The 18,690-nt window shown below is 44.5% G+C and overlaps 1 protein-coding gene across 5 annotated transcripts in view; it reads right to left on the bottom strand.

The window, feature by feature from the left end:
- The window catches only part of FBXO11 (F-box protein 11), a 173,464-nt gene that overhangs the window by 42,607 nt on the left and 112,167 nt on the right, over nt 1-18,690 (bottom strand). For all 5 annotated transcript variants that reach the window (XM_075925095.2, XM_075925094.2, XM_075925096.2 and 2 more), the window contains exons 5-9: nt 9,693-9,822; nt 6,643-6,726; nt 6,419-6,551; nt 1,019-1,125; nt 826-937 (exon numbers count right to left, since the gene is read on the bottom strand). In XM_075925095.2, coding sequence (XP_075781210.1) covers nt 826-937; nt 1,019-1,125; nt 6,419-6,551; nt 6,643-6,726; nt 9,693-9,822 — 566 coding nt within the window. The remainder of the gene's footprint in view (nt 1-825; nt 938-1,018; nt 1,126-6,418; nt 6,552-6,642; nt 6,727-9,692; nt 9,823-18,690) is intronic.

The following is an 18,690-nucleotide window of genomic DNA, read 5'->3' on the forward strand; positions in this document are numbered from 1 at the left end:
GCCCTGCTCTTACAAGAAAACAATATATACGGACACCTAAAAATGTAGCTTTAATTTAATCCATTTTATTAAAACAATGAAAAAGTTTATCCAGATAGGAAACTATTACCATTCTCATTTTGTAGATATGGAAACAGAGGCAGAGACTTTAAGTCACATGACAAAGGACACACTGGCATATCACTGGCAGAATGGAGACTATTTTGTGTATTTATTTAGGTTCATAAAAAATAGTTCATCCAACTTGTTTCACACACATTGAACAATAAGCAGAAGACAAACACAAGATACAACAACTCTATACTCTCACAAGACTAACTACTTTCCCATTTCAGACTATGTACACCCTCAGTAATTCAGCATTTTCAAGGGCCTGGAGCAAATAAATATTTTGTATCATTCCAAGATGATCAACAGAGTATGACGCTGTCTAACTAACGGGGAGGAAAAGCAGGTTCTGGAGTAAAGAGCTCCTTTCTAAAAACAATTTCAACAGCGCCAGGATCTCATCTACGATATCTGTAAATATCACTAACCAGAGTGGAGTACTCTGTACCAGCTGTAATTTCCAAATGATCTTCAGGCACAGCTTCATGTAGCACACACAGTAACAATTTAAATCTCAAAGTGACTAAGGCTGTGATATACTATAGCAAGATCTGCATCTACTAGGATGGTGTCTAGCCAAATACACATTGGGAGGGAAACATGTTAATGATTAAGTTTTGTGCTGCATATGGATGGAAAAAAATTCTTTTCACTACAATTATCCAATTTCAGTAGCAGTTTTTAAAAATGAATTTAAACAGTGAAGAGGATACTAACCTGTACAGGTACTTCGAATGATACAGTGATCTATTATTGGGCTGCAGTTCACGGTAATCTCTAAGCAGTGGTGTGCATTGTGGTGCTGAGCAGATTTGTCATCAGGATTGAACTAAAAGAATAAAATGTAGTGTTTTGTATTTTTTTTAAAGCATAATTTTGGAAATTAAGAAGTTCTACTCCACTTGCTTACCCTGATTGTCATATACCCAACGTAAGCATCTTCAGAACCCTCCATAAAAACGAAAGTGGAATCTCTAGTGTTTTCTATAATGACTTTATCTGCTACTTTTCCAGGTGCTGTAAACAAGAAGTTATTTTAAAATGTTTACTCTTTTCCTATTGAAAACTGAAAACAAATATGAAACAATTTCAAGTTCTACAAGTAAAAACAACACAGATTCTCAGGCATATGTAAATTAGGAGTGCTTTATTCTACAGAACATCAGTGTACTATACTGGAAAAGTGCTCTTAATACACAGCAATACCAGTAAAGCTATGCTTTGTACTAGCACAGTAAAACTACTCCCAGAGGCAAAACAAATTATACTAAGGAATGTCTACACTACCAAGTTTTGTCAACATTTAAAAGTTGACAAAACAAAAGTCACCAGAGGATGTTCACACTTGCTCCCTTTGTTGACAGATCATGTCCACACTGGAGGCACAATCACTGATACTATGAGCAATGCACTGTGGATATGTGTCCCACAGTGCAGTGTTGTGGAATGGCAGAGCTGATCCTTGCAAATCTTGAAATTCCCTCCAAGTTCTCCCACAGTAACCCAAGCTGCTAGGAGTGGTATCATAAACAGCTCCGTGAGTTCTCTGTGCTGAGGAAGGTCAAAGCAGGACACAGTTTGTCCCCCGCTCCCCGCAGCAGCCGTCTGCCTGCCACTATGCTCGTAATACTGGGCAGAGGAGATGCAGTTCAAGAAGGCTAATGGCATATTAGAGAGCACAAGGAAGAGCATTGCCAGCAGATCCAGAGAAGTGATTATTCCCCTTTATTCGGCTCTGGTGAGACCATATCTGGAGTACTGTGTCCAGTTCTGGGCCCCGCACTATAGAAAGGATGTGGACGCATTGGAGAGAGTCCAGCGGAGGGTGACCAAAATGATTAGGGGGCTGGAGCACATGACCTATGAGAAGAGACTGAGGGATGTGGGGGTTTGTTTAGTCTGCAGAAGAGAAGAGTGACGGGGGATTTTACAGCAGCCTTCAACTTCCTGAAGGGAAGTTCCAAAGAGGATGGAGAGAGGCTGTTCTCAGTAGTGACAGATGGCAGAACAAGGAACAACGGTCTGAAGTTATAGTGGGGGAGGTCTAGGTTGGATATTAGGAAGAACTATTTCCCTAGGAGAGTGGTGAAGCACTGGAATGGGTTACCTAGGGAGGTGGTAGAATCTCCACCCCCAGCGGTGTTTAAGTCTCGGTTTGACAAAGTCCTGGCTGGGTTGATTTCGTTGGGAGTGGTCCTGCCTTGGACAGGAGGCTGGACTTGATGACCTCCTGAGGTCTCTTCCAGCTCTATGATTCTATGATTTGTTCTTTGTTTGTTCCCCCAAACGGAGCACCTCACTCAGCTGTAAGATACTTTCTAAAGCTTTGAAAGTGGAGGGGCACATGCCTGCAGGCAGCAGAGATCAAAACAAAGCAGATCTATCAGAGGACAGGGATTGTGGGATACTGGCAGAAGCCAGTTCTGAGGACAAAACAAACAGCAGAGTCTACACTGGCTCTCTGTCAACAATAAAGGAAGGGGAAAAGAAAAGACTATCGTAGCGGAAGAAATTTTTTGTTGCTGAAACTAGGTATTTTTCCCAACAAGTCACATTGCAGCGTGAACACTCACTATTTTGTCACCAAAAGGTAGTTTTTAGTAACACAACTTAGTAAGTTCAGACAAACCCTATTGGTAACAATTCAGTTTTGCTACCTGTTTACAGCTTACCTGTTGCCACCATCAACCAGTACAGCTGTTAGTGAGGAGTTTGAAGAAAATCCCTGACCTAGTTATTCTAGCAGAAATCTGAAGGATAGATGTGGCCCTAGTTTAAAAGCAGTTACACTGGAATAAAAGTGCCTTTGCTAGTATAGCTTCCATTTTTCAGGGAAGCACTTTTTTAATGGTGTAAAAGCCACACCTAACATTAATATTGAATATACAAACCTTTTCTAGTGCAGTCTGGGCCCATGTGTTCTGCCTTTCAATTCTCTATTATAACTACTATGAAATTGTGTCCCATTAAAACAAACCAGAAATAGATAAAAATACAGTATATGTAGGAAAATAAAACTGATTGCAAAATACAAGGTAGGTTTTCTAATAAATGAATATGATAACCGGGCTCAGACTATCTTGATTCTAAAATGGTTACCATCTGCTGCTGTGTATGATCTGATATGAATTTTTTTAATTAAGATTTAATAAATGAAATCAGTACACCGTCACACAGTAGATCAAGGGTGGGGATTTTTTTTCGGTAGCCCACAGAGATATCAGCCAGGGGCCACAGAAAAGTGGAGTGATGGTCTTTATTTCTGTAATTATTTTTTTAATTTTAGCATGATGTCTGAGTTGGCTTTTCCTTGTCCAACTGTGGCCACTCCTTCCTCCCTAAAGACACCCCATGCAGGGCAAGGACGGGGGGGGGGGGAGGTTTCCTTTCCTCCCACTCCTACAACGGATTCCCCCTTCCCCCCAACGTCTCCTTGACTGTTTAGGGGGCACTGCTGGCAGGTGTGGACACCCTATGCAAGGAAGAGATTGGAACCGGGGGAGGGGGAGGAAGAGGGAAGGAGAAGCTGGGCCCGCTGTGGCCTCCCCATGCAGGAAAGAGGGCTTGAGGGCTTCTCTTCCCTGGTCCCTGTCTGCCTCCTTATCAGTTTCAGCCTCTTCACAGTTGCCTGTTGGGGGTGGGGGTGGGGAAGGCAGCAAGCACAGAAATGCAGAGCTCCTGTTTACTCAGAAGCTCCAGCACCTGGAGTTCTGGCCAGGTCTCTTGAGTGCAGGAGAGGAACTGAAAGTGTCCACCCATACTGCAGGGGAGGCTGGGGATGTTTTTAAAGCAGCCCCTGGGACTCCCCACAGTGTTTTACAGCCGCTCCCCCCCCCCCCCACCCTAGGCAGATGAAATTGTTTGGCAGGCTGGAGGTTCCACACCCCTGTAGTAGATCCTAGCCAATGCATGAATGTTCTTTACAATCTACATAAAATAAAAAGTGGTATCTCCTCATTTCTCAACTACATACAGAGTGCTGCAGAAAAGTATTTTTAAACTTAATGTATTAAAAGTCTATTACAATTTAAAACTGAACTACAGTTCAGAATAAAGTTATCAAAATTAAGTGTTGAAATTATTTTAAAATTGCTAATCTACAAAAGTCAGTAACTTGAGGTGTGACTAGTAAGGTTCTTCAGTGTCCTTTACACTGAGTCTAGATTTAGATCCAATATTTCAATAAACACAAAAGTGTTTTGCATGCCATTGCTTAAGAGCCAGCAGAGGGAGCACAAGTTTTAAAAATATTTCTTATGCCTGTGTTGACATCAGTGATGTTGGTGCTCAAAAACAGTAGTAAGCAAAAGAGCCAATTTACAAACTGAAACCGAAATAACTATACCATAGTGAATTATACTATATTTCACATCTTTAGTTATTTTGGTACGAGTCTGTACTCTCAGACAGAAATAAGGGCTTCTCTACACAATTTTTATTTTACTCTAACTGTAACACTTTGGAAATCCTTATGAGACCAGGTCTATACTAGAGGTAAAAGCCGAACTAAGTAACACAACTCCAGCTCCACAAATAGCATAGCTGGAGTCGATGTACTTCCGTTCAAATTTCTGCAGTGTTCCCACTGTGGGGGTCAATGGCAGAAACTTTCCTGTCAACTTCCCCAATGACACCAGTATTCCTCGAGGCATGAGCAGCAAGAGATGTGATCAGTGGTCAGTTTAGTGGGTCCTTATTAGCAGGGCTCACCAAGCGGCGGCAAGCCCTGCTCGCCAGCCGCACAGTTCTGCGCTCTGCGCATGCGCAGATCGCTCTGCGCCGGCTCTTCCGGGGTGTGATATACTCACCACGGGCGAGTAGATTACATTGTTTGTCGAGCCCTGCTTATTAAACCTGCTAAATTGAACCCTGGGAGATCAATCTCTGCAGTATCAATCTCTTGGTAAGTGGAGAAAAGGCCTGATAACATATTGATAAGCATGTTTATAGCAGTAAAATGCATCCATTCTAAAGGGTGGTGGCACAGCTGTCTCTGGAGCAGCCGGGTAGCCACCATGTGGCCCAGGCCCCAGCCCCGGCTCCAGCTCCGGCACATGGGGCAGCCGTCAACCACCCGGCCCATCCTGGGAGCAGTAGGGCAGCTGCCACATGACCCTGGAGGCAGCCCCAGCCCTGGGGAAGGGCTGGAACTGCAGCCAGGGCTGCATGGTGGCTGCTTGGCTGTTCGTGGGGTAGGCCAGGTGGCTGTGGTTCAGCTGCTCTTGGGGCCAAGGCTGGAGCTGGAGCCAGAGCCAGGGATGGACCCATGGTAAATCCTAGCCCCCAAAGCAGCTGCACTGCCACCGGACTTCAGCTCTAGTAGCCGCCCACCATTCGGCCCACCCTGGGGAAGTTCTGAAGGGAGGGTCAGGGCTGCATGGCAGGTGCCCAGCTGTTCCCAGGGCAAGGCTGTATGGCAAGTGGCTGCTGCATGTGCCAAGGCTGGAGCCAGGGCTGCAGCGTGGATGTCCCAGTGGGACAGTCACACCGCAGCCCCGGCTCCAGCTCTTGGCAGCTGACATGTGGCCCACCATGACTACAGCACCAGCTGTGGGGAAGCCACCATGCAGCATTGGCCCACGCACTCTCCCATCAAGCCTACCACCAGCAGCTTACCATCCCTGTCCAAAGAAGTGAGTGCTGCTGCGCGAGGAGATGAAGGAGACTAAAATTCGTTATGCGCTCCCGCACAGGCACCCACTTCGAGGGAACTTAGCGTAGCAACTGCCAAAAGAACTATATTTGGTTCCATCACAACCCATAGGTTGCCAACCCCGGGTTTAGACTAATCTTAAGCGTATCCACACCGACTATATCTGACCCCAGGTTTAGACTAACCCTAAGCATATCCAAGGGGTGGGGAGGACTGCAGAGCTGCAGTTTGAAGTAGTTTTTTAAAACTCTCTCTTTTTTTAAACAAAAAAAAAAAACTGCCTACAGCAATAACTAACAAGCAAAACTCCATTATAAACAAAACTGGCTTCAGCAATAACTAACAAGCAGAGAAAACACCTGTCAGAATCATCAGATGTTTCCTGAACTAAGGCAAGAAAAATGGAAAAAGACAGCATGCCAAGAGTGCAAATTGATTCGTTCTGATCTGCAACGTGTTTTATTGACACAGGACAGGACATATCCAAATTGTTTCTACTGGTGACACTTGCTACAGAAAATATATACTATGCCTGGACTGATATAGAAAAGTCTTTGTAAGTGCTACCTGATATTCTTAAGATTTATTTGTAATATATCTGTTAAGAGACAAGAAAGGTTACACACCGAAATAAAGATGCTTTTCAAATTAAAATACCTGCACCAATCATAGTGATTGGAGATTCGATATATATCCATTCGTCAGTATATATACCAGAGTGAACAAAGATAAGTCCATCAAAATGAGCTTCCTGAACCCCACCAAGGGCATCCTCAATGGTGTCATAGTACTAAAAACAAAGAAATCCAGACATGAGTTTAGGAAAAAATAACAATGAGAAAAGTATGCATATATTGATATAAAGTAATTCAGAAACATACCAACATATTTTCTCTTCCTTTATACCTTGCAGGGTTACTGTAGAAGTGTTCAGCAAAGCCTGGCTTTACATGTGCTCCTTTGTACTGAAATAAGGAAAATATTACAAGATAAACCTGTAACTAAGGAAGCTTGCTGTGTATGTATATACACGTTTATATGTATATATAAACATTGTAAAAAGTAAATCACCAAAAAGGGTATAGTTGTAATAGTCTGATAGGTTCCTTAAAATAATTTGGAAATCGTGTTCACTATTCATCTGAGGACCATGAATTGCAATTTTCATCATGTATACAAAAAGGAGATTCCCTTAGCTACATATCGAAGTGTTATTTAGTACCAAGGAAGAAGTTGTAACATTAACACTGATATCAACAAACAAGAAAGCAGTAAAAGATTTGTAATTTTTAAGAGAAGAAAGAACAATTATGGCCATCTTAATCTGACATCCTGCATAGCAGAGACAATAGAATTTGAAGTCATTCCTGAATCAAGCTCATAAACTTCTGACAGAGTATATCCAAAACATTAAAAAGAGATGGGGAACCTTTTTTAGGTCAGGTGCCACTGACCCACAGAAAACACTACTGGGGCCCACACACAAGACCAATTTAATTCTTCCGGTGGCTCAAGGTTGTTAGATTTCACTGGGAGCTCCTGAGCTCTGGGTTGGGGCCAAATATGAAGGGTTCGGTAAGCAGGGATAGGCTGCTATGGAGTGGGCTGAAGGTGTGGGGTCTGGGAGGGAGATATGCTGCAGGAGCAGACTGGGGGTTGGGGTGCAGAGTTTAGGAAGGAAGGAGGGTACAGGAGTGGATTGAAGGTGGGGTGCAGGGTTTGGGTGGGAGAAGGAGTGTGAGAGGGGGCAGGGAATTGGGACATATACCTGATGCAGCTCCCAGGGAGGGCACAGGTGCCTCCTTGCTGCTGTGCACTTGCAGGAACCACCCTCTGCTGCTCCCATTGACCACGATTCCCAACCAGTGGGAGCAACATGGAGACAGCAAGGGAGGAAGGGAAAGGATCAACTAGTTGACTGACTATCTGATAAGCATTTGCTTATTGGATAGTTGACTAGTCGATTAGTCTTTAACATCCTTAGTGGAGCCTGCAAGCAAGTGCAGGGACAGAGCTTCCCTGTGCTGCTGTTCCCTCAGCTAGGGAGAGGATGAACAGCAGTACACAGAGCCACTTCCTCCCCTGCCCACGCAGAGCCTGTGATCCAGCTTGCCTAGATCCATCCCACGAGGCTTAGGGTTCCCCCCAGCAGTGGGGAGCTGATGTTGATGTTCCAGTTGAGGGGGGTGGGTATTCCGAGCATTTCAGGCAAGCCGTGGGCTGAATCTGACCTGCAGGTTGTATGTTCCCCATCCTTGCATTAAATCTTGATTCAAAGACTTTAAGTGATGGAGATCCCATAGGTAAACTTTGAATAGTTATCTTCTCTGTGAAAAATGTGATTCTAGACCTTATTTTAGATCTGAATTTGTCTAGATTCAGTTTCCAGACACTAGAGGTTATGATTTTGTTTGCTAGATTAAAATGCCTTCTAATATCAGAAATATTTTTCCTCCCATGAAGGTACATGAGTTACTTGATCACAAACTGTCTTACTAACCTTTTCTAGGATAAACTAAATATACTGACCTTCTTTAGTTCCTCAACGTATGGCACATTCCTCTAGACCTCAGATTATTCCTGTAACATCCTTTTTAAACTGTGAACACCAGAACTGGCATCTGACCAGTCCTGTATACATTGCAATACTACTTCCCCATATATATATGGTATTCCTCTACTTATACATCCAAGGATTGCATACAAATAAAAGCATGAAGGTCCTTTTAAAAGGTGCTTGATTGCTTCAGGTGGAATTCAGAGAAAGGGGAAAGAATCAAATTTAATCAAAATGTAACTAGATTATGGTAGCTTTGCCCATCCCCCATTTTCATTCTATGCCCATTTGTGACATTACCAAAGTAGGATGGAGATTTTATTTGAACAAATCTTTATATTTGGTTGGATGAATTCCTGGAAGTTTTATCACATTACATTATCTTATCTGAAGATTCCTTCTGAAATCGTTCATTCCTGGAGACTTTAGGCCAATCCAAGAGGGTTGGCAACCCTATTCCTTGCATCTTTGCACCTGATTTTTCTAGACTAACCATTACTCCAATACTTATAGTCAAACCAAGTGTCTTTATTCAAAGTCTTAGAACATGAATACTACTATAAATATTAAGCTGAACTCATTTTCTTACTTTCTTGCTCCTTTACACACATTTTTGAAAGTGTGGTGCCTACCCATTCTTATATTTTGGATTAGAATTCCTGTAATTTGCCTTAAAAGATAATTGCTGCTAAACTCCTGGCATATAAATAAACTATTATGTCCTTTCTCATTCAAGACCAAATGCTACTGTCAATTCTAAACTTACTAAGAAAAGTGAAAGTATTCATATAAGTCAGTTCCATTAGGACAACAAAAATAATTCTGGAGGTTATCTGCTTGCCAAAGGCTATGACAAAACTCCACGGAATCAAAGATGAGTGTGCCAATCCACACTGCCAAAACACTGAGCTGGAAAGCTCACAAGACACTCCACCGCTGGAAGTCAAATTTTTGCAAAGAGTGATCCAAGATAAGTCACTTAAAAACAGGCACTTTTTCAAACAGGTACAATGATTTTTAAAACAGTTATTTATATTGTACTGTAACACTGCAAACCTTCTGTATCACCATCGAAGCATGACAGGAATATGAGTTTTTAAGAGGTGACTTGCAAATATAAGATTCCCTCCTCGTTTTAGAAATTTTACTAAAGAGAAGCAATACAAAAGAGGAAAAGTCGCCCCAACACCCTCACCCCCAACTTTTCCCTCCAAGATTTTAAAAACAAAGATGCATCTAGTCTCTGCCTAGTTGTTGAGAGACTCCTGTACATATACTGGCAAATTACTGAAGTCTGGTACTTCACCCCTGCAAACTGTCTTTAAAATTACAATATGGAATCTTCCTGAGGATGTGAAAAAACAACATTCATACCAGCTGCTGAAAGCTTTCTTTCCAGGGATTTGAGTGTTCATATTCTTCTGGATTAATCTGATAGAATTTACCAGGTTCTGGATGCATCATGGGACGTGTATATTCAAATACTTCCATATACAGTCGTTTCCTAAACAAAAAATGTCAGTCAATCAGAACAGAAAATGAAGGGTGTACTTACGTGGTAAAAAGTTATGACAGATGTATTACAATTAGAACAAACTTATTTATAACTTTAAGGGAGGAATTTTCAAAAGCATTCATTGTTTACTTTACTCTCACTGCAGTCAAAGATAAAACTCCATGGATTTCAGAGTTTGGCACGTACTGAGTAGTTTCAAAGTTCTCAACCCAAAGTTTTTAAATTCAAAATATTTTGTAAAAGTAGCTTTAAGATAAAACAAGTCTAGCTGTTGAAGACTGAAGAGATAAGACACTGTTGCATTTTGTAACATAAATTTGGTGCACAATTAAAGGCTCAGGTCAGCAAATGATTTAGATACATACAGGCAGTCCCCGGGTTATGTACAAGATAGGGACTATAGGTTTGTTCTTAAGTTGAATTTGTATGTAAGTCAGAACTGGCTCCAGATTCAGCCGCTGCTGCTAAAAATGACCAGGAGCTGACTACAGGAAGCTGGAGGCAGAATTGCTCTGCCCCCAGCTTCCTGGAATCAGCCACTGATCAGTTTCAACAACGGCTGAATCTCGAGCCTGGGACAGAACAGCTGGGCTGCCAGGTAGGTCCCTGCAGGACCAACCCGGCAGCACCCCAGCTGCTCTACCCCAAGGTCCACAACAAAAGCCTAATCTGCTGGGGGGGGGGGGGCGCACTAGCTGCGCCCCCCCCCCCCCCCCAGCAGACCAGGGACACGGGGAGCAAAGCCGCACTGGAGGCGCAAGACCCCGCCGCCGCTGCGGCTTTGCTCCAGGTGTCCTGGTCTCCTGGAGACGGTCCCCAGCAGACCAGAGGCACCGGGAGCAAAGCAGCAGCGGTGGTGGGGTGCCACGCCTCTGGCAAAGCCTCAGAGGCACGGGACCCCGCCGCCGCTACGGCTTTGCTCCCGGTGTCCCGGTCTGCTGGAGACGGTCCCCAGCAGACCAGGGGCACCCGGAGCAAAGCCGGGGAGGCGGAGGGGTCCCGCGCCTCTGAGGCTTTGCTGTGGCAAAGCCGGGGAGGCATGGGACTCCGCCGCCGCTGCGGCTTTGCTCCCAGTGCCTCTGGTCTGCTGGGGACCGTCTCCAGCAGACCAGGGACACCGGGAGCAAAGGCGCAGCGACGGCGGAGTCCTGCGCCTCCCCGGCTTTGCTCCTGGTATCCCTGGTCTGCTGGAGACGGTCCCCAGCAGACCAGGGGCACTCGGAGCAGCTTTTCTCGCCCCGGAGAAGGTAATCAGGAAGGTGAAAACACAATTGGAATTGCAGCTAGCAAGGAATGTGAAGGGTAACAAGAAAGGTTTTTACAGGCACATTAGTAATAAGAGAGCGGTTAGGGAAAGTGTGGGACAGTTACTGAATGAGGGAGGTAACCTAGTGACAGATGATGTGGGAAAAGCTCCCAGACTACTGCACCAGGCACCACAGTATGGGAAGCAGGTGGGTACCTCACAGTGGAGAAAGAACAGGTTATGAACTATTTAGAAAAGTTGGACATACACAAACCCATGGGGCCGGATGTAATGCAATTGAGGGTGCTAAGGGAGCTGGCTGTTGTGATTGTACAGCCATTGGCAATTATCTTTGAAACTTGAGGCAATCGGGGTGGAGGGTCCTGGATGACTGAAAAAAGGCAAGTATAGTGCCCATCTTCAACAAAGGGAAGAAGGACAATCCAGGAAACTACAGACCGATCAGCCTTATCTTAGTCCCCAGAAAAACCATGGAAGGGATCCTCAAGGAATCCATTTTGAAGCACACGGAAGAGAGGAAAGTGATCAGGAATAGTCAACATAGATTCACCAAGGGCAAGTCATGCCTGACCGATCTGACTGTCTTCTATGACAAGGTAACTGACACTATATATACGAGGATGGTGGTGGATGTGATATACCTTGACTTTAGCAAATCTTTTGATTTGGTCTCCCACGGCATTCTTGCCAGCAAGTTAAGGAAGTATGGATTAGATAAATGGACCGTAAGGCGAACAGAAAGCTGGCTAGACTGTCGAGCTCAACAGGTAGTGATCAACAGCTCAATGTCAGGTTGGCAGTTGGTATCAAGCGGAGTGCCCCAAGGGTCAGTACTGGGGCCAGTTTTGGTCAACATCTTTATTAATGACTTGGATGAGGGGATGGATTGCACCCTCAGCAAGTTTGCAGATACAGTAAGCTAGCGGGAGAGGTAGATACACTGGAGGGTAAGGATAGCATCCAGAGTGACCTAGACAAATTGGAGAATTGGGCCAAAAGAAATCTGATGAGGTTCAACAAGGAGAAGTGAATAGTCCTGCACTTGGGACGGAAGAATCCTAAGCATTGTTACAGGCTGGGGTCCGACTGGCTAAGCAGCAGTTAAGCAGAAAAAGATCTGGGGATTACAGCGGATGAGAAGCTGGATATAAGCCAACAGTGTGCCCTTGTAGGCAAGAAGGCAACAGCATATTAGAGTGCATTAGGAGGAGCATTGCCAGCAGCCCTACAGAAGTGATTATTCCCCTTTATTATTCAATGAGGCCACATCTGAAGTATTTAGTCCAGTTATGGGCCACCCATTCCAGAAAGGATTGGATAAAGTCCTCAGTGGAGGGAAACAAAAATGATTTGGGGGCTACAGCACTTGATTTACAAGAAGAGGCAGAGGGATTTGGGCTTATTTAGTCTACAGGAGAGAAGAGCGAGGGGAGATTTGATAGCAGCCTTCAACTTCCTGAAGGGAGGTTCCACAGAGGATGGAGAGAGGCTGTTCTCAATAGTGTCAGTTGGCAGAACAAGGAGCAATGGTCTCAAGTTGCAGTGGGAGAGGCCTAAGCTGGATATCAGGAAAAACTATTTCCTTAGGGGGGTGGTAAAGCACTGGAATGGGTTACCTAGGGAGGTGGTGGAATCTCCATCCGTGGAGGTTTTTAAGTCTCGGCTTGACAAAGCCCTGGCTGGGATGATTTAGATGGGGTTGGTCCTGCTCTGGGCAGGGAGTTGGGCTCAGTGACCTCCTGAGATCTCTTCCAACCCTACAATTCTATGACAGCTATACGGCGGATACGGTGATGTTATGTTTGAGACACAAATTCCAGAGTTTGATGGCCTCCTTGGAGAGGGAACGAGGCCCCACCCTGTCTGTTCACTTAGAACATGCATGCTACGTTATCTGTTATGATCCTTATATTGCAATCATTGATGATAGCAAGGAAGTGGAGGCGGGCGTACAGTATAGCTCTGAGCTCAAGGAGGTTGATGTGGAGGGGGTTTCAGAAATGGACCATGGTCCCTGCATTGTGGTTTGTCCTATGTGTGCTCCCTGTCCTGTGAGGGATGTATCAGTTGTGATGGTGATTGTGGGGGATTCTTGTTCAAATGGAACCCCTTCTCATATTTGTAGCGTGAAGGTCCACCACAGTAATAATGAGTCCTTGACTGTAGGAGTTTGTGCCATTTCTTGTTTGCATACTGAAGCCAGGCAGATTTGAAGGCATCTTATGTGCAGATGGGCATTGTGGACAGCAAAGGCGGAGGCTGTTGTGTGTCCCAGTAGATGCAGGCAGTGACCTGTGGGCTCATGTTTACGAGATCGCAGACTGCTCTGAATCTTTCCTGTGGCAGTGAGACTCAACCAGTGATGGAGTCGAGAAAGGCACCTATGAAGTGGATTTGTTGGGTGTGTTAATATTAATATGTCTCTATTTATTTGTAGGTCCAACTTTGCTGCATGGAGAGTGTGAGAATGGGCTAGAGATTTCAGCAGACAATCATTCAGGTATAGGAAGATTATTAGGTCTTGGGTCCTTAAATATGCTGTAACCATTGCCAGTAGCTTTGAAAACACTCAGGGTGCTGTGGAGAAACCAAAGGGAAGGCAGTGCATAGATAACGGTGTTCTCAAGTGTAAATCAGAGGAAGCACCCGTGCGCCAAGTAGGTATTAATGTGAAAATATGCATCTTGGAGGTCAAGAGCTGAAAAATCAATCGTCCTGTGCCAGTGCTAGGATTATTGTGGAGAGAGAGAGACCATCCTGAATTTTTGTTTTTATACATATTTGTTCAGACCCCAGAGGTCTAGAATGGGTAGTCATCCCCATTTTAGTTTTCAGTCAAGAAGCAACAGGAATAAAACCCCTTTCCCCCTACGCTCAGTAAGTACTGTTTCTATGGCTCCAAGGTGGATAAGGTGCTACACTTCTAAAAGGAGTAACAGCATGTGAGAGGGGTCCTTGAAAAGGACAGGAAGGAGTGGTGGTGAGGAGAATGAGACGGTGTACCTTGATCAAATGATCTTCAGGACCCAATGAGTCTGAAGGGATAGCTTCTCATTCGTGGAAGAAAGGTCATAAATAGAAGGTAAAGGATGGGTTGGTCACTGTAAGCACTGTAGAGGGTAGACAGTTTTCAGTGCTCCAGTTCCACGGGGGGGGGGGAGGGGGCTGGAGTATCAGCCAACAAAGATATCAGCAAAGGCTCCCCAATGTTGGGGGGGGACTGAACCTTGGGGGCCAGAACCAGGCAAGCCGGGGGCTGCATGTAGCCCCCGGGCCTTAGGTTCCCCACCTCTGCTTATTATAATCAAAGGCAGTATCCTATCTTTTAAATTCTGCGCTCAGATCTGGGAAACTACCCTTGAAATTTTTAGATTTGAGGGTGACTAATTGGTTAAGTATATTAGATCTGAAATCAGCAATTTCTTTCATAATCTTTATGGTCTCAAGCATTATTTTAAATCCTTCCAGCGCAGACAAGAAGTCAGCATCTCTTTTTTTTTTTTTTTTTTGGGGGGGGGGGGGGGTTCTGGTTCTTCATAAAAAATAGCCCTGTTGTCTGGATGAGTATCACTTTTAAGTGGTGATCCAATACTGTGAATTTTGTTCAGGAGCCTTTTAAGGTCTGGAAGTTTCTTCAGGCATTCACTAACTTCAAACATTTTATCAGGAACTGCTACAAGATCTTCAATTGCATCCACACGATCATTGATAGAATGTGGATTACAGAGGGGTGCACATATCCACCGTTTCAAGAGTCGCTTTCCAAAAGGAGTACAAGTGTCAGACCTTTCCAGTAACGTGCCTTCTGTAGTGCCAGTAGTTCCATTCTGCAGGATTTCCAAGTTTGTTAGCGTAACCCCATCCAGCACCAGCCACTGATTAGTTTTAGCAAAAAACACTGTTGATCCCTTAGCTTTTGTAACATCAATATCCATAGGAACATACTCCTCAAAGTTTGCCAGAGATAAGCGCTCCTAATCAATAAGGCATTTCTTGAGGTAAAAGACACATCCACCAAGAGCTGACAGAGCTAACCCACAGTTTTCGGCAGGAGCAAGACCCAGGCTTTATGTCTAGACTGCAAAGAAAAGTTGGAAAAAGTTTCCTCTTTTTTTTTCCAGAAGAGGCTTTTCCAAAATTTGGCCCATCTACACTCGGCCAATTTTTGGAAAAACCTCCTATTTTGGAACATCACTTCTTCCTCATACAATGAGTAATACAGGGATGCCAAAAGAACATGTGCACTTTTTCGGAAACAGTTTTGAAAAAGTGGGCACATTTCCTGGACGTGGCAGAACTTTTCCAGGATACCTCTGGTATCCTGGAAAAGTTCTGCATTGTAGACATTGCTCCAGAGAGTCACTTTCTAATGTAATAGATTTGATCACAGGAGGCAAAATAAACCCATTATCAACATTTTGCTTATCCTCAAAGTATCCCTCTTCAATTAGAATTTTCAATGTTTTAGATGCATTCCAGAACTGGGTGCCAGAGATCATGCCTTCTTGAATGGGAGAAGACAGTGAGCCCTTTAATATCTCGTGGGTGTCAGCAGACAGATTTCCCTTCTCAAACAGGATCTGCACAGGAGTGCACAGGCAGTCCACGGGTTACATACAAAATAGGGACTGTAGGTTTGTTCTTAAGTTGAATCTGTATGTAAGTCTGAACTGGCATCCAGATTCAGCCGCTGCTGAAAGATCAGTTTCAACAGCGGCTGAATCTGGACACCAGTTCCGACTTACATACAGATTCAACTTAAGAACCCCAGGCGTCCCCAAGTCAGCTGCTGCTGAAACTGATCAGCAGCTGATTCCAGGAAGCCCGGGGCAGAGCAACTCTGCCTCGGGCTTCCTGTTGTCAGCCACTGGTCAGTTTCAGCAGCGGCTGACTTGGGGACGCCTGGGGCAGAGCAGCTGGGGTGCTGCCGGGTTGCTCCAGTAGCGCCAAGGAGTGGTGCTGCGGGACCAACCGGCAGCGCCCCACCTGCTCTACCACAGGCCCTGGGCTTTGCTCCACGTCTCCCTGGTCTGGTGGGGGGGGGGCACTAGCTGCGTCCCCCCCCAGAAGACCAGGGAGACGCAGAGCAAAGCGGCAGAGGACCCGGGCCGGACCGCGGCGCTTCCAGATCAGCGCCGCGGAGGACCCGGGGCCGGACCCGCGGCGCTTCCAGATCAGCTGGAAGCGCCGCGGGTCCGGACCCGGGTCCTCCGCCGCTTTGCTCAGCGTCTCCCTGGTCTGCTGGCTCCCCCAGCAGACCAGGGAGACGGAGAGCAGCTTTTCTCACCCCGGAGGAGGCGGGCGGCGGGACCAGGCGTCCCGCCGCTCCAGTCCTCCGGGACGAGAAAGTCCGTGTTCATATCTGCGGATCCGACATAAGTCGGATCCGCGTAACTCGGGGACTGCCTGTAGTGTGCCAGAGTCTTCAACTTTTTCTTTTACACTAAGAATGTATTTTTTAAGGTCCTCAGAAGGGTCACCATCCAGAACGCATAATGTTGCATAAATGTATGAGCCAATGCCCAGGCTCTACAGATGTGAGTAATGGGAACAGTGTTTAGAAAAGCTACTGAGGTTGATATTTCTCTGACCAAGTGCATGCAAATCCCAGTAGGAGGATTTCAGGTTATGTTGACTATAACAGAGTTTGCTGCAATTGGAAATGTAGTTGAAGAGCTGCTGTCTTTTTGGCATCTTCTTTTGATTTTTCAGTGATCAGTTTTGGAGTCCTAAGAAATTACCTCAATCTAAGGAGTAAAGGGCTAACCATTTAGCCAGTAAGCATTTGGCTTACCAGCATGCTTACTGAGGTAAGCAATTAACCGATGCCCAGCCCTGCCCGAGCAGCCCCGCACATCCATGGAGCAGCAGTCTCAGCCTGAGCAGGCCCTGCCCATCTTGAGGTGGACTCAGCCCAGCCTGGGTGGAGCAGTCCAAAGCACACAGGGCCCAGGCAAGCTGGAGCAGTGCCCTACTGTGGTATCCTAGTTAACCTGTTAAACATAATGCTTAAACAGTTAATTTTTTAGACAGGATTTTGCAGCCCTACCTCCAGATCAGACATAAGGGCCTCAAGTTGCAGAAGTAATGGTGACAAGGAAGGCCACCTTCACTGAAAGGTGAAGGATGGAAGAGGTTGGCAGTGGCTCAAAAGGATATCTGGTGATGCCCCAGAGAACTAAATTGAGCTTCCACAGAGGTGTAGAAATGCATACTTTGGAGAAGATATTGAGGAAGTGCTTGGTGGTTGGATGTGTAAAAACAGATATGCCATCAATCTTGTGGTAGAAAGATGAACCTTGACAGAACTAATTGAAAATCTTGATTCTTTGAGTTGAAGTAAGTAGTGCAGAATCACAGGTAAGTATGAAGAGATATGATCTACCTCTTTTGTCATCATGAATCACAACATTTCCATTTGCATAGATACGTGTGATAGATAATTGCTCTGCAACTATTCAGTAAAAGGTTCTGCACCTCTTTGGAGCAAGTCATTTCAGATCTTCAGAACCGAGGAGTCCTATACTAATGTTTAATAGAAACCTGAGCTTCTAATGAAGGGAGAAGAAACAAAATTTTTGAAGAAATAAATGGGGAGAGAAAAATGGGGGGAAAAGTAAATTATCTACAACACTAGGGCTAAAGAAGAAGGAAGACTAAGCTCTGATGCACTGCTCTGACTTAAGCCAAAAGCAGGAAAGAAGGAATTGAGGAGGGGAGAGGGTTATTCACACTGCACCAGATAACTGCCTGAAGTGGTGTGAGATGGGTATTGTGGATGTGCAACTCAGCTGGATACTGGTACCACAAGTCTCTGATTACAAGCATAGACACACACACCAAAAGGGGAGCATCCACCAGGGAACATTTGAAAAATTATAAATTGTAGCAATCAATATATTTAAATGAAACAGTTGTAAAAACTTGTGCACAACAACTGGATGAAGCTGTAACTGGTCCTAGAATGTGGAAACTGTCACATTGTCACATCCTGTTGATAGTATAAAAGGAAGTTCTGTTTTATAGGCATAATGACACATTTCCATTTGAAAATATATCTGCTGCTATTAGAGGTAACCCTAACACTATTTGAACAGAATGATATTCAAGTTCAATTTTTTTCTAATCAAGCATATTGGCTCTCTGTTAGAGATTTTCTCAGGATCTTAATAACTCTAAAGAGAATAAATTCACATTCTCATTACCTATGAATTCTTTTTAAAAATAAAAAAAAATTAAAATCCTAGTGTAGTTGTAGACAGGATCTTCCCTGACACTTAAAGGAAGATTACTTAAAGGAATTGTTATTTTGGATTTAGGCATACAATTCCCACATAAACTTTAAGTGGAAAGGGGGAAGGTACTAAAAGGATAAGTATTTGAACTTTCTGATATCATTAAACAGGTATAAGTCTAGGGAAAAAATTGCTGTTTTTAACTGAAAATAATTGATATGTATACGCACATCTGCATATAACAGATAATGCTTATGTAAGCTAACCATATTAAAACCACCAATGTTTGTTTTAATTTAAGCTAATTATAACTCCTAACTAGCATTTTAATTTTTCTGCTGTATTTGGCATTTT

This window comes from Pelodiscus sinensis, chromosome 3, assembly GCF_052426305.1.
Source record: "Pelodiscus sinensis isolate ZL-2025 chromosome 3, ASM5242630v1, whole genome shotgun sequence".
In the NCBI taxonomy this organism is placed as follows: Eukaryota; Metazoa; Chordata; order Testudines; family Trionychidae; genus Pelodiscus; species Pelodiscus sinensis.